General features: G+C 41.1%; 1 protein-coding gene across 47 annotated transcripts in view; it reads right to left on the bottom strand.

The window, feature by feature from the left end:
- The window catches only part of SORBS2 (sorbin and SH3 domain containing 2), a 206,868-nt gene that overhangs the window by 87,264 nt on the left and 102,609 nt on the right, over positions 1-16,995 (bottom strand). For 24 of the 47 annotated variants that reach the window (XM_071212566.1, XM_071212563.1, XM_071212588.1 and 21 more), the window contains one exon: positions 3,170-3,262. The exons of 11 other annotated variants lie outside the window; for them this stretch is intronic. In XM_071212566.1, coding sequence (XP_071068667.1) covers positions 3,170-3,230 — 61 coding nt within the window. In that variant the 5' untranslated portion in view covers positions 3,231-3,262. Of the gene's footprint in view, positions 1-3,169; positions 3,263-7,511; positions 7,562-16,995 lie in introns of all 47 variants that reach the window. 12 more of the 47 variants (XM_071212569.1, XM_071212562.1, XM_071212585.1 and 9 more) reach the window with 1 other exon arrangement.

Below are 16,995 nucleotides of genomic sequence, written 5' to 3' on the forward strand. Positions count from 1 at the left end.
TTCCTGGAATGAAGGCAGGACTAGACGGGAGAGCCTTTCTTTTCACTAGCTGTCTTGCATGTGAATTTAAATAGGGTCTTTGAGAATTAAGAACGACAAATGTGACAAACCCTTTTTACTAGTACAAGGAGCACTCCCGGGATCCAGCCGAAGGCGGTGGGCACCTACCCTTTTCACCAGTACAAGGAGCACTGCCGGGACCCAGCCGAAGGCGGTGGGCACCTGCGGGAGAAGTTGAGCCATCCTGGGTTGAGCAGGCGCCCTCCAAGGGCCTTTCCAACATTACGGTTTGTATGTGGCTGTGTTTATGACACCAAACTGACACACTACGCTTTCTACCTTCCGTTTTCCTTAAATTCCTGTGACTCTCCATATAGACACCACACTGCGTGACTGTCTTTCTTACAGATCCTTTCTTTAGATGGCTTAAGTGTTTTGCAAGAAATAATTAACTAATAAGTGTTTACAGTGTTTCTAAATCATGTGGCAAAACTTAATTTTCTTCATTTACCCTCATTTAATTCTAACAAATCTATGAATTTGGGAAAGATGACGTACCCTGACAGGTAGGAAAATGACAAAGAAATCCTATTTTTTTACAGAAACTTGAGTTGCAAATAGACCGACCAGTTTTTCCAAGGTTGCACTGGCAGGCTCCTCCCCTGGCACAGTGCTCCAGTTGTGGGGCGCACCACTTTTATTAACGCCACCTTAGCCAAGTCTTTTCGGTGCAATTAAATGCACTTCAGAAAGGCCTATTGTTTCCCTCTAGTCATTGTTTTGGCTCTAGCTTAGGTTAGAAACATCAGGGCGTGTTATGGTGAGTTTTCCAGTGGGGCTTTACTTCCTGCATGAAGGAAAGGAGAACGATCGAGCAGTGACTCACTGCTGAGGACTGGTTCTCACAGCGACTGTGGCCCCAGAGGGGGTGAAGGGGCCCTGAGGGCCACAGGCCGATGTGGTCTGTTGGCTTGGAAGCACAGGTGGACGGCCTCTAACTTTCACATCAAGGTCGTTCTACTCTGATGACAAGCGATGCAACAAATATTTGTTAATTCCCTTTGATCTGTGTAAAGTCACTGTGTCGAATAAGTTCTTATGAAAGCTACTGTGGAATGTCATTGGGCATAAAGAGAGGCTGATTTCTTTCTTCAAAATGTAATTAAAGTATCCTTGAAAAATTAGATGGTATCTATGTGTTAGTTAAAAAAGAGGTCTGTTTGTGAAGCAACAACTAATCCAAAATTTGGGGACTTCATCTCATTCTCAAGAATTCTTACTCTTAGTAATAACAAATTTAAAATGGTCTCTAAAGTGACCAAATACTCCTACTACTGCAGATCACTCCGTATTACTGAAGCATTAAATCTTTCCTATCATTTTGATTCTGTCCCATTAAATCTTTTGGGTTGAGCAATATGAGAGATTGCTGATATTCAGCCAGTTTTCTGACTTTCCAAAAGGTCGACTTCCTGGGGTCCAGTGCAGTCTCTGCCTTCCAAGCTACTTTCATAGACAATAACAATTGGATTTTGCTGAGGCAGCGCCACACCCCTGGTGTGTACAGGCGCGATCCACAGACAAGCAACTGGGGCGAAGATTTTAATCGGCTGAAATGTCAAAAATATTAATGATATAGGCATCCAATTACATGATATCCCAAAATGTCATTTTACTTATTTTCTTACTTTCCTCAATTCCTAATTTCCAAGTTATCCAATGTTAGCAGAATTTGTAGCTCTTAAAATATTTTTATGCTCACACATGCAAGAGTCAACATGTACACATACATATATGTAAAATGTTTTGTTGTTAATAAAAAAGATTCCATACTACATACCATGCAGTGCAACTTCCATTTTTTTCTTTACTTAATATTTTATGGAAACCTGCTGGATATTGAAATCCGTTTGTGGTCTGGAGGTGGTGGATGGGAGTGGGATTCTTCACACGGAAGAGGCTGGGGAGTTTAGGACCAAGAGGCCCAAAGCCAAGGAGATCCAGAGGATTCACCCAGCCACCGGGTGTGAGTGTGCGAAGGGCACTGTGGTAGGCTCAGGGAGAACTAAAAGTCCACCGACACTCTCCATCCTTTCCCCACTCCGCTAAAAAAGGGACAGGAACTCGCAAGCCGCAGCTTACAAACTATTAAACCGACACACCCACCCACCAACCCACCAGCTGGCAGGTTTGGGGTTCTTAGCCAGGGGTCCACGACCTTGAATTGAAATTCAAAAACACATTACTCTTGTGGGACGTGTTGGTGCGGGTGTGAATCGTTTATTAAATCATCCACAGTGTGGTGTGGGCTCAGCAAAGTGGCTTTCACCCGAGGGGCAGAGGGTCCGTGGAACACGAAAGGCTAAGCACCCTGGTCTGGAGACACGGGCGCCCGACGCTGCCGCGCTCTTCCGGAGCAGGAGCCCCTCCCAACGTCGCCGGTGTCTGCAGACGCGGGCGGGCCTGGGCCCCATCTCAGAGTTTACAGGTGTTCATTCGAGGAGAGCACCTGAGCGCACGCTCAAGGGCCGCCCCCCAATTACTGTCTAGAAAGTGTCTTATCGGTGAGGGCATGTTACTCTTAACTGGTCTAGATTTTGCTCTTTAAAATTATAAATTAGAAGGATCTTTGCTGATTGGGCTAAAGGAAGGTAAAGATCTCTTTCAGGACTAATGGTCTATCATTCTGCTTAGAACCTTTGGGAAGACGTGAACTCATGAAGATTTGGTTTCCTGCAAATCCCTCCTCTCTACCTTGTGTGCTCACCAACCAGCCCCTCCTTCCAGTTTTCAGTTTAAGACACACACACACACACACCGTGAGTTATTTTAACTAAAGGATTTGCTACCTTAGTTCAGGAAATAATGAAAACCTAAACAGTTTTTAACACTTGTGGTTACACAACACATTTTTGGCAAGTGACTGTTGTTTTTAATTAGATTTTAAAAATGTTTTCTACAAGATATCAGTTTCCTTTGGCTTATTATTTTTAGAACAAAAACAGTCAGAGGGGATAGGAGCTATTTTTGGGGATAAGAAAAATAAGACCTATGGGACATTAGAAAGGTATTTACAGCCATGTTAATCCTCCAAACAAGATATTTCTAGTAAGAGAGAAAGGTCAAACAGCCGTTTCAGCATACAGTCTACTTGTTAAGGATATTATACCTGCGGCCAAAAGGTTTGGAGAACTCTGAACTCTCTTCACAGACGTTAGCGTGACAGACATGGCGGCGCGTCTGCGAGCACACCCACCGCTATCTGGAAGCAAAAACACGACATAGCAGAGGCCGAGGCGAAGCAGGACGCGTGCAAACATCATGCATTGTCAGTGAAACGTGCTCAGCGCCCAGGGAAGGATTAGCCGGCAGAATTAGTAACCACAGAGTGCACCTGCAGGTCTCACCTCCACCCCAACAAGAACACCAGACGTCAGAAGAAACCGGGGGCGTGTCTCAGGGAGAGAAGGCAAGATTTTATACAAGCACAGAACTCGGCTTGGAGAGCTTAAATTCAATTCATATTAAATCTACAAGCCAGCCTTTAGAGTTATAAATAATCTATATTTCAGGATTGAGGGCTAAGATATAATATACTTTTATACCTATCACTTAGATTTTACTGTATTCTAGTTATGGTTCCTGAAGATAGTGTAAAGCAACTCTTGAAGTAAAAGTTATTAACTGATATAATTAAGATACATTTGGTGTATAGGATTTGTAAAGATGTATGACATCATGTCTTCCCATAGTTATTATTGATTTTAGAAATAATAAGCTCAACTGAATTCAAAGTTAGTATTGATATAAACAGTATTTGTTGTTTTTATACTTCTGAACGGTATGTTTACACTTAATAAATCTCAAGGTAAAATAAGTGAAAATGCATCAGTCACTTTAATGTGCTGTGGGAAGTTTAGAGTAACAAGACTTTTAAAAATGGAAGGTTAATATTCTGTTTACAAATAGACCCTGATTCCATTCCCACATTCCTTTGTCATACGGCATCTGCAATAAATAGTTTTGCTCATTTCCCTGGAGTCAAAACAACTTAAATTGAATTCTTTTTGAAAACTATGATGAAAAGACAAAAATGATAACCGTCAATATGACATAATCACTACATACTTGCCATATGCTATGCTCATTTTTTTTTGGTCATTTTTTCTTATGGAAAAGTATCCATTCTGTTCATGAACATGGGGGCATTAGATTAGGAAAGATGCTTGGAACTATGAGTTGAATTAGTGATTGGTAAAATTCACAAAACAGCCTTAAAAATTGGTAAAATAATACTCATATAAAATTATAATTTGTAAAACAATATTGTGGATGATAATTAAAACAGAAAAACTACTTGAAACAACACTGAAAGAAAATAAACCGAATTAATCAAAGACAACTTAAGAACTGAAAGAGAAAGACACAATGTGATAGAAACTTGCAGCTGAAGATACCCCCTGCAGGACTTTAGCAAACCCTGAGATCTGAAAACAGCTACGAGGAACACTGTGTCTAATAAAACAGGGGTAACGTGTAATACATGATACCTAGCAGCTGTGGGTGGGCTGTCTAGTTAAAGGGTTGAAAGTGAAAGCGGCATCACTCTCAAGATTCCCTTTTCCAGTCTTCTAATCCTGAACATCTGATAACACGCAGAGGTGAGAAAAGGGAAAAGTTCAGAATGAGGAGATCCAGCTCGCTGGTTAAGCCCACGGCTCCTAAACCGTGTACCGAGGTTGCCGGGGCCACTTCAGCCATTCACAGGGACACGGGGGCTATTTCACCTTCTTGGAGAAAACAGTGGTATCTGCCGTGCTGTGTGCATGACTACCTTGGATAGTTCCTTGTGTCAGCACATGGATTGTGCTATATTCCCTTAATGACATCATCCTTGAAACCTGGGTTTTCTGTGGTTGCTGTGACAAATGAGAGTGGTCCGAGAAATTTTGCAGTGCTCAACGGGCAGACACATCCATTAAGTAAGTAATGGTGGTTATTAAGAATGAAACAAAACTATTTTTTCTTTCAGTGTATGTGTATTGTTTTGCCAAATGGCTACTAAGTTGATAGAACAAAAAACATATGAAGTTTACATAACTACCTAACACAGAGGACTATTAGGTATTCCTTTTGGCCCAGGAGTGCTGAGAGGGCACAGTGAACCAGGAAAGTTTGTGACTCTCTGGGCTAAACAGTGTCTATATTCTAGGCAGTTCTAAGACCTAGATGAAATAAATGGACAATCTGTCTTTATAACAGTTTAATAAAGAGCTTATCTTAAAAAGTTGAGGCACTTGTCAAATCACTGAAACATAGAAATCTACTATATTCTCTTTCTAGTTACTTTTCTGCTATTGCTTGTCGATATTTTATGGACGCTGTTGTCTGCTCATACTTAGGTCGTCCTGGTGAGCTCTAGTGCTGCCCTGCAAAGCCTCGAGCCACCTGCGGAGCTGTGATCCAGGATGCCGTTTCCGACACGAGAAAACGCTCAGATGGGTGACTCGCCCACCAGCGGAGGTCTCCCTGTCCTTCCTTCCACAGCTTAGATTTGCCTTAGATAATACAAGGTGACGTCTAGTAAGAGTGCAGATGTAACATGCTCTGTGTGTTTTTTACATTTTTTAACATTTTTACATTTTTACATTGTTCAGATAATTTAGCATGAAAAATGAACCACATTTCCCTGGATTAGTTTATTATGTATTTGATTAAAAGCAAAAGCTGAGTTAAGAGTCTTAACTTTGTTAACCTTAGGGACTGACTTACGGACATTTAAATAGCAATATATATTTTCAATGATCAATAGGTGGATTATCAAGGCTGATTCTATTTCTTATCTAGGAATTGATTCTACTTTACTTGTACATACAGCAATAAAGCTTTCTTCAACTTCCTAAAGCAATTTTAATATATTTCTAGTGTGGTTTGCTTTTATAGTATTACTTTGGATTAAAAAAAAGCATTCCAATAACTTGTAATCAATATTTTATGATTAGGTTTGAATATGTGCAAATTCACCCATATGGGTTAATTAGTCCTATGCAAATTAGCATTCCATCCGGAGCCAAGTCTCCTTCTTACAAATTAAGGCTACTTTAGAAGGTTTTATTCACTCTACTATAGTGGTTACTTGGGCTCAAGAATCCCGGAAACCTAAAAATTTACGAATTTCTATGTGCCTATCTTCTTTGTTTTTTTAAATTCATTTTTAATTGCCTTTTTTTAAAAGATACATAGATCACAAAAACTGTTATAGTAAAAAATAAAAGAGGCTCCCATATACCCCACCCCCCACCCCACCTACTCCTCGGGATTGAACTATATGAATAGGAAGATGAATTATTGAACGCCTTGTATGTGTGCAGTGCACTTAGTACAATCACATGTATACACTTCTGTCATAATAGGATTATGATAGATACAAAAATCAGCACTCAACCAAATGATGGGTACTGAGAAGCTCTGTTCAATTTATAATAACTCTGCAGGGAGATGCCCGAGAACCATCAGTAAATAAACTGCCATTTCACAAACTGCCGTGCTAGTCCAGCTGTGGACTGGATACTGGTACATTGCACTTGTTCTTCGATCTGCTCTGCCCAACAGTGCTTCCTCTGTCATTTTCCACGTCTTATTCTGACACCTCCAGTTGTCCAAACGCCTTCGCGGGTTCCTTTGTGGGGTGGCACTCTCTGACGTCTAACCCTCCTACGTGGGGGCCGCCCTCAGGGGCCTCATCTGCTGGAGGGTCTGCCCCTCACGGTGGACCACATCCTCAGAGCCGGCCGGCCTCATGCTCGGAGGTCGCTGGAGCAGCATTTGCTGGGGCAGCCTCGGAGGGTGCACGGCACTGAGGCCTCTGCACTAGGTCTAGGGATTGGACATTCCTCACTACTAGTTGTCCATCCTCCCTCTAGGCACTGTAACAAAACAAGGGACAGCAAAATGCAGCCAGCTGGACGGGAGAAGCCAGCTGGACGGGAGAAGACAGGATGTGGCTTGCTTAAACCACTTTGCCAGGATCACTTATGGATACGAAATGGTACTGTTTTAAACATGAGTTACAAAATCTCAAGGAGAAATTAGCTGTCCTGAATTAATTACTATTGAATCTAAGAACTTCAGGGGGGAAAGGGTGAAAAGGTAAGCCAAAATATTCCACTGTGGGTAAAATGTGTGTATGCAGCATGTATCACAGACACTTTAAAATGTATCCATACAAATGACTTACTACCTTTTCTTAGGATTTAGAAGAGTTATTTTCACCATATGATTAAAGAAAAAAAGGATATAAGATTAGGTAACAAAACAGAACGTTCTACCTTTGATGGCTTTAAGATTGGTGCATAGAGACAAAGAAATAAGATAATGTATCTAGACTACTTTTGAATCAGAAACTTAGAAATCACCTTTAGGATCAGCAGGGAGCTATGCTAATGACACAAGGCCAGGATGATTTTGAGAGAGCAAAGCTGAAGAGTTTGTAACTAACAGAGACAGCATACCTGTATTCATTTTGACCTTGGAGGGTTTGTTATTAAAGTCTTCAGTTTTCCTGTAGAAAAAAAATGATGCATTAATATGTTCACTAGTCTGTGGCACAAAATGTCATGAAAGTGTTGTTTTTTTTTTTTTGTTATTGGGTGTACCTGTGAATTAATATCACATTATCAATAGTCTTATTTAAATGAGGGTTTAATAAGGTGGACAGTATTTAGCATTCTATTCAAATTAAACATCAATTATTATTAGTCCTAGGATGATAAGTTTATGTTTTTGTTTAATAGTGACCATTAGCATATAAAAAATGGCAAGTAAGCAAATGTAGGGAATTTTCACTTATAAAAATTGTTTCTTTTGCAAACATTTATACTAATTATTTTTGTTCTCTAAACCTGGAAGGATCATTGGTTGCTGAATGTCCTCTTACTGAATTTTAAAAAGTATCTTGGTCCTGGGGAAGGTAAGATGGCAGCCAAGTGAAGCGCTCCTAGAGTCCACTCCTGCTACAGGGCAGTTGGTAACCACCCAGAGCTGTTTACAGCACCTGTCTGGGGCTTCAGGGGACCAGAAGAGCGTCCTGCAACATCCTTGAAAGAACAGAAGGAGACTGCCCATCTGCAGAGAAGATTCACGAGCAGAGCATTCCACGCCCCGGAGGCCGGTGCCCATCTACCAGTGGCAGCACAAGCCGCCTCAGGACCTGTTCCGTGGCTGGAATTGGAAGCTCCACTTCCCCAAAATGGGGAAGGAAGAGACGGTTGGGCGCCAACTTCAACTACTGATGAGTAAATTTGGCGGGTTAAAGTATAATCCTAAGAACAGTTAAAGTTTGAACCGGTCCAAGTCAGAAAGAGGCCGGTAGCTGCCATTTTATTTTGTCTCTGCCTCTGGCATGAAGGGAAGTGGTGCAGACTGAACGTCACAGTGCCAGTAGGGACCAGCTTCTTTCACCCAGATGGGATTGCAGCTCTAGCCTACTCTCCAGTCCCACCTCTGGCAGGACTGGCATCAGACTCTCTGGGCAACTGTAGTCACCTTTACATGGCACAGACGGAAGAGGTTAAGAGGAGGCTGGTGTTTCCTCAGCCTCTCCAGGCAATGGCAGGCACTTTGGGCCAGCACAGACTGGACTGTTGGGTACCTGTGGTTCCATTCCCACTACCTAAAGGGCAGAAGAGACAGTATTCCCTCAATCTCATGGCAACTTCAGTTGCTTTTGGCCTACATGAATTAGATTATTGGACACTCCAGAGGGTCCTTCTCCACCCCTGGCAGGGGAGGAGGGGAGCTGGTGTCATGTCAGTCTCCTTGGGTAACTGCGGTCTGTTTTAATCCACAGTTTAGTTTGTCGCCCACACCTGCAGCTCCAACCCCACCCTAGGCAGGAGATGAAGGGGCGTGAAGCTTCCTCAGTCTCTTCTGGCAGCTACATACAGTCTTGTCCTGCACAACCTGGATTATTACATGGCTACAGTTCCATTCCTACCTCTTGCAGAGGAGAAAAGTTGGAGAAGCTTCATCAATTCCTGGGGCAACATGGGCAACTTCAGCCTTCACAGCTTACAGTACCATCTACATTCTTGGCTCCTACTATACAACAAGTAAGGGAGAAAGGGCAAGAAAGCCCTAAACTAAATGGAGAAACTGCACCCAGAATAGTATGCCAGAGGCCAAGAGCTCCCCAAATTACACTCCATACTAAGAAACAGGAAGATATGACCCAGTCAAAGGAACAAGATAAGCCTGAATATGACATAAAGGAGTTGAGACAACTAATCATAGATGTTCATACAAATCTCCTTAATAAATTCAGTGAGGTGACTAAGAGATTAAGGATAGTAACAAGACATTAGATGAGCACAAAGAAAAATTTGAAAGCATACACAGAAAAATAGCAGATCTTATAGGAATGAAAGGTACAATAAAGGAAATAAAAAATACACTGGAGGCATATAAGAGCAGATTTGGGAAGGTAGAAGAAAGGATCAGTATGATTGAAGACATGGCCTCTGAAAGCAAACATAGAAAAGAACAGATAAATGAAAGAATAGAAAAAATTGAACAGGGTCTCAGGGAACTAATGATGGCAAGAGATGTACAAACATATGTGTCATGGGTGTCCCAGAAGGAGAAGAGAAGGGAAAAGGGGCAGAAGGAATATTTGAAGAACTAATGGCTGAAAATTTCCCAACCATATTGAAGGACATAGGTATCCATGTCCAAGAAGCACAACATACTCCCATCTGAATAAATCTGAATAGGCCAACTCTGAGACCCATACTAATCAGAATATCAAATGCCAAAGACAAAGGGAGAATTCTGAGAGCAGCAAGAGGAAAGCAATGCATACCATAAAGGGGTACCCAATAAGATTAAGTGCTGATTTCTCACCAGAAACCATGAATGCAAGAAGACAGTGCTGTGATATATTTAAGATACTACAAGAGAAAAACTTCCAGTCAAGAATTTTATGTCCAGCAAGATTGTCTTTCAAAAATGAGGGTGAGTTTAGAATAGTACAGATAAACAAAAACTGAGAGAGTTTATAAGTAAAATTCTGGCTTTGCAGGAAATATTAAAGGAAGTGTTATAGCCTGAAAAGAAAAGACAGGAGAGAGAGGTTTGGCCAAGAGTCTAGAAATAAAGATTTTATCAGTAAAAGCAACTAAAAATGTAAAAAAAGTGGTGAAAATAAAATATGACCCAAATGTCAAAAAGGGTGAAATAAAAACTGCATTTACAGTAATGACATTAAATGTTAATGGATTAAATTCCCCAGTCAAAAGATACAGAATGGCAGAATGGATAAGAAAACATGGGCCATTTATATGCTGTCTGCAAGAGACTCACCTTAGACCCAAGGATACCAATAGATTGAAAATGAAAGGCTGGAAAAAAATACTCCACAAATACAGTAACCAAAAAAAAAAAAAAAAAAAAAAAGCTGGAGTATGGAGTAGTTATACTTATATTGGATGAAACAGACTTTAAAAGCTAAACTATTGTTAGAAATAAGAAAGGACATTATATATTAATAAAAGGGCAATTCACCAGGAAGAAAGATCATAATTGTATATGCACCTAACCAGGAGGTCCCAAATTATGTGAGGTAAACCCTGGCAAAACTGAAGAGAGAAATAGATGTCTCTACAATAATAGTTTGAGACTTTGAAAAACCACTCTCAGCATTGGATAGAACATCTGCGCAGTGGATGAATAAAGAAACAGAGAGCTTGAATAATATGATAAATGGACTAAACCTAATAAACAAATACAGAACATTGAACCCCAAAACAGCAGGATATACATTCTTCTCAAGTGCTCATGGATCTTTCTCCAGGGTCACAAAGCAGATCTTGGTAAATTCAACAAGATCAAAATTATGCAAAGCACTTTCTCTGAACATAATAGAATAAAGCTGGAAATCAACAACAGGTGGGAAAAGGGAAAATTCACAAGTATATGGCGATTAAACAACATACTCTTAAATAATCAGTGGGTTAAAGAAGAAATTTTAAGACAAATGGATAAATATCTTGAGCTGAATGAAAGTGAGAGCACAACGTATCAGAACCTATGGGATGCAGTGAAGGTCATGTTTTGATAAATGTTTTATCAGTCACTTAAAACAGCAGATCATAACTTCCAGGCTTTCTCATCTGTCTGCCACACTCTTGCTCTCCTCCTTTCTGTCCTTTCTCCTGCCCTATGTGTTCCATTCCATTCATCATCCATCAGTTTCTTTCAATATGGGTCATAGTTCACCTCTAAAGAAAGACTGCCTTTGTTCATTATGACTGTGAAATCCTAATTACAAAGCCAAAATATGAATGCTGGCTAAATGCAATGATATCTACCTTCCATCCCATGGGTGGGGGTGGAGGGTGGAGATGATGAAAGAACACAATTAAGGGACCTGAGGTATAATTATGGACCAAGAAGAGAAATACTTTATCTTATTTTAAGCCTAGATTGAGTCAGTCATACCCTGTTACTGGAGAACTGCTAAATCAGTGAATGTACAGAATAGATGTAATCACATACTGTTGTTCACTCCAATTTGTGTTAGAGCTATAAACTGAAAAGAAACCAGATGATTTCCTCATTATGGAGTGTTTCAATTTTGAATCACCTGACTGTGTTCAGGTCAGACTCTCTTCTGTCGGCCCTGGAACACCTCGGGGTAGGAGAAGGAGGGGCAGGAAAACTCCTGAGGCTGGCAAGGCCAGTAACCAAAGAGTCACCCCAGAGTTGCTGTGAGTTTAACAGTAAGTACTCAGAGTTCCTGATGTTACTGTCGTCTACAGTAGGTGCTCAAAGTTACCCCAAGGTAACTGTGACTTCTATAGAAAGTACTCAGAGTTACCTAATGTTACTGAGAGTTTTACAATGAATACTCAGTGACCCTACTGTTACTGTGAGTTTTACAGTGAGTACTCAGAGTTACCCTAATGTTGCTATGAGTTTTACAGTGAGTACTCAAAGAATTACCTGTTATTGTGAGTTTTACAGTACTCAGAATTTCCCCAAAGTTACTGTGAGTTTACAGTAAGTACTCAAAGTTACCCCAGTGTAACTGTGCATCTTACAGTGAGTACACAAAGAGTTACCCCAATGTTACTGTGAGTTTTACAGTGAGTGCACAAAGAATACTTAATGTTACTGGAGTTACACTGGAGTACTCAAAGAGTTCCCAATGCTGCTGTGAGTTTTACAGTGAGTACTCAAAGAATTACCCCAATGTTACTATAACATACAGTGAGTACTCAAAGAATTACCCCAACGTTACTGTGAGTTTTACAGCGAGTACTCAAAGAACTACCCCAACGTTACTGTGAGTTTTACAGCGAGTACTCAAAGAACTACCCCAATGTTGCTGTTTTACAATGGCTTTAAAAAGGCAACTGAGGGAAACTTATGGTGACTGCTTGTACCTGATATTTTTCATTTTATACCAAAGAGAGACACATTGCTGTTTTTTCCCCCAGAACACCCAGAAAAATGTGGTCCACTCTAAGAACACCGCTCTCCTGCCCTCACACCGCCCGCACGGCACAGCTGCCAGCAAAGGCAGGGTTGAAGGAATGGCCAGCACAGGAGCCTTGAGAAAACCCCTTCAGACGAATTTATTTTAATCTGTCAGAGGCAAAACTTCCAGTATGCTAACCTTAAATGGACAAAGTAAATAGAAAAGATAAGCCTCAGGGGATGTGTGCGACCAAGGCTGAAGCAACTTCTAAAACAAGAAGGATAAACTGGGTCCAGAACCGAGGACTGCATGGCCTTTTCCATCAGTCCTTTCCGAGCAGGGCACCACTGATGTTTAAAGCGGCTTCAGGTTTTAAAACTGAATGGCAGACAGAGTGTTTGAGCTCGAACAATACTGGCTGATTAAAACAAACACAGAAGAAAGGTTCACTCCCAGAAGATGAAAACTGCTAATAAAAACTAATATTTTATATCAAGCTAGAGAACTAATTATCACCGTTTGTTGTCGGAATTCAAATGCAGACATTTACAGAACATCTGACACTCAAAAAGTAAAATAGGATTAACGAGAACAAAGAAAGTTGCCACACACACTTGAGCTTTTCATCTTTAAAGTGATGTATCCTGTTACTTAGAAATGTAATTTGTGAGTTTTCTTTTTTTTTAAGGCTTGCCTTGTTTTACATGTCAGAATGCGAAAAGACTAACTTCCTAATCCAGGCAAAACATTCTGACTTGTTAAAAGAAGGGCCAGGGTGATTGAGCTTTCAAGAATCTGAAACTCAGTCTTCTTGGTTGACTAACAAAAATGCATGATTCTACTTTCATGATTTGTAGTAAAGCCATTAACAAATCCACGACTGAGAACACTTTCTAGACAATTTAAACTAAAGTAAATCTAATCTCCTGTTCTGTTCTGAAAAAGTGTCTTTGATTTTACTTACATAACAAATACAGATTATTCTGAAAAGCATCGAATTCCTAGAGTGTTTGCTTGCTACCAGAGGAGACAGAATTTCAAGTATTCTCTTAAATTGGAATTGAACCACAGCCAAGGCTATGAATACTGACCAAAAAATGCACACCACCTCTAACCACAGCAGACAATTCTGAGCGAAGAATTCTGTACACCAGAGTGTCACAATCATGTTCAGCAGGGTAGGTGATGTTTACTTAATTTTAGTTCTTGATGAAGTTTTATATAAAAACAACTTCATGTGAGTTCTGACTAGTATATAGCAATGGATCAGAGCAGCTTGTTCCCAACATGATACGGCAAAAGATCGTGCTGCCTGTTCACGGGTGGGAACCATCACACTCCAGGCCCATCGTCTTATAATTCTGCTTGACTTTCTTTTTGTTTCACATAGAAGGGTTGAATCGATGCACATAGCATGGAAACAGTTTGTGTCACTTCTCTTTTGAAAGAGAGTCTTATGAAAATGTTTGGTAGTTCATTCATGAGCGAAAACATGACTTCGTGTCCAAGGTCTTTTAATTATGCTTAAATAATTTTCAATCATCAGGGATTCTACTCTGAAGAGGAGTAAATGCAAAAATCTTTTGAATGATATTGGTGAGGAACTCTATGCCATTTCATTTTTGCAGACTGGAATCTAAGCATTAAAGCCATCTATAGAAATCTGGAGCTAATGCTTACTTTATTGATATGAGGAGGTGGCCAAAGATTTCTCCTGGAATGATTTTACAATGTTACCAAGGTTATTTTGAAAATTTTTTAAAAATTAATTTTTTCTTTTAAATGTTACATTAAAAAAATATGAGGTCGCCATATACCCCCCACCCCACTCACACCACCTCTCCCACATCAACGAACTCTTCCATCATTGCAGCACATCCACTGCACCCGGTGAATACGTTCTGGAGAACCGCTACAGCACATGGACAGTGGTCCACATTGTAGTCCACACTCTCCCCCAGTCCACCCAGTGGGCCACAACATGACACACAACATCCAGCATCTGTCCCTGCAGCACTACCTAGGACAACTGCAAATCCTGAAAATGCCCCATACCATATCTCTTCTTCCCTCTCCCAACCATCAGCCACCATGGCCACCCTCTCCATATCGCTACTACAATTTCTTCTCCTACTAATCACAATAGTTCCCCTGCAGAACACCAGTAAGTACACTCTAAATCATACTCCATTCTTCCATCTTGTGGACCTGGGGTGGCTATGTCCAGTCCCCCTCTACATGAAGAGGGGGTTTAGATTCCACATGGATGATGGATGCAATTCTCCTGCTTGTAGCTGTAGGTACTACTGGCTCCCTGGTGTGGTGGTTGACCCTCTTCACCTCCCTGTCAGCTGGCCAGAGTAAGTCCAAGAAACCAGAGGGTAGGAGTCTGCTGAGTCTGCAAGTCTGCTGAGGCCCAGGGCCTGGCTGTCACATGGACAGCTCAGAGATTCAGGTCTCCTGAGTATACATCAACCCAAATGCCAACCACAGGTCCAGTTAAAATAACAGAAGAGGCATGTGTAGAAAGGTTATATCTGAGTCCAACTCCATCACACTCAGGAACACAAACTCCAAATTAGGGCCAACTGACATGGCCCTAAACTCCAGAGCCATCTGCCTTGACCATAGAACTTGTGAGTCGCTGCAGCCCTTAGGAGAACCAGCACCTGGGTTTCCATCTACCTTGGCTGTCTCTGGTACCCTGCTGAGGTATGCATAACCATCATCCTCTGATGACCTCCCAACTCTTTTTTGGAGTCTCTTACCCATAAAAACTCACTTGTCCTTTCCATTTCCCCCTTTTTATCCAAAGTCAAAAAGCAGTTTTTAACACCTGATATTACATGTAGGCTGAGATATTCCGCTGGTCTGAGCTGACCCCTTTGTTCATGGTCTTTTTGTAGTTACATCATCAGCTGGTGCTTGGTAATAATCCCTTGGTGCCAGGGAGGCTCATCCCCAGGAGTCATGTCCCATGCTGGGGGGAAGGCAGTGCATCTACATGCTGAGTTTGGCTTAGAGAGTGGCCACATTTGAGCAACATGGAGGCTCTCAGGAGGTAATTCTTAGTCACCCCGCAGTTCTAGGCCTAGTTCATATTTCAGGCACACAGGCTCATAATCAGAGCCATCAGTATCAAGGGCTCATCGTCGGACCATCCATTTTTATTGGTCTTTGCCATTGCACTTGGGGGATTGTTGTTGTTCCACTGGGGAATGTAATAGAGCTTCCCTGGTCAGGAACTCAGCACTCTCTCATCTGTCGTTTCCAACTGAAACCACTATGAAAATATCCAAGCCTTTCAATGTACCCTGTATACATGCCCTGGAGAACTCCCTCCCAACTGTGTGCCCCCCACCAACGACACTCCACACAAGTGCTCCTCCCCCACCGCAGTTGAACCTCTCTGTACTCCAAAACTTCTTCAAAAAGGAAGTTCAATATACTGCCAGGTTCCATTAATAGGAAAATGGAATATAGTGATGAGTTTAAATGTTAGATATACAATACATAGAAATTTAGAAAAATTAAATAAAGGAAAAATAAATTGGGGTATCAAAAAACTGAAAAAATGAAAAAGCTTTGTTTTTGACATTTTGCCTTTCATCACTGCTACAGGTGTTGCCCTGTATGTACAGTGGCAAGGCAATTTCTTCCATTTCTTCCTCAGTGTCTACCTCCCTTCCTTTTTTCTTTTTTCCCTGATTATTAAGTTTCTCTTGACATAAGTTTTAGGTCACAGTAATTCACATATATAATATATGGAACTCCCACATATCCAACATCCCTTCCTCAACAGTGATCTTTTTACATGTTCATATTATATTTACTGCAGCTAATGTACAGATATTGAAATGATAGCTTTCACACATGGTTCCATTTGGGTTTACATTACGGTTTATATTTTAGACTACACAATTTTCTAAAATTTTAGTTATGTTTTACTTTATGGTTTACATTTTAGCCTATAGACTTTTATACATTTCTGGTGTAATTTAACATGACCTATATCCATCATGGCATGATCTTGTGGAACACTTCCATTGCCCCAGAGTTACCCTGATTCCATGTATTCAACACCTCTTTCCCCCTCCCCTCAGGGCCCACCATGACAATCAATCTTCACTACTTGAGGGACCATACTCACAGATACTTGCAAAATTGTTGAGGGATTGACATACTCGACTGCCCTAACCCATTGGGAGTCACCGATTCTCTCAAGAGATACAAGTCCCTCTTTTGAGAACATCAGTCCTCCCCAGGATGTGGGTATACCTTCCCTCTCATTGTATGGGTCTCCACCCAATGATATAACCCACTATGACAAAATGAGCACTCGCACACTCCCCAGAAGCCTGCCCTGTGTCAGATGCCCGCCCCCTTAAGCACCCCAAACAGGCACCTTCCATATTACATTGGTTATTTTGAAACTGATCTTTTCATATTTCGCTATTACTCAGAAGAAAGGCCAGGCTGACAGTGTTGGTGGTGGGAACATACTGCGGGATGGTGGA

Source organism: Dasypus novemcinctus, chromosome 29, assembly GCF_030445035.2.
Source record: "Dasypus novemcinctus isolate mDasNov1 chromosome 29, mDasNov1.1.hap2, whole genome shotgun sequence".
NCBI lineage: Eukaryota > Metazoa > Chordata > Mammalia > Cingulata > Dasypodidae > Dasypus > Dasypus novemcinctus.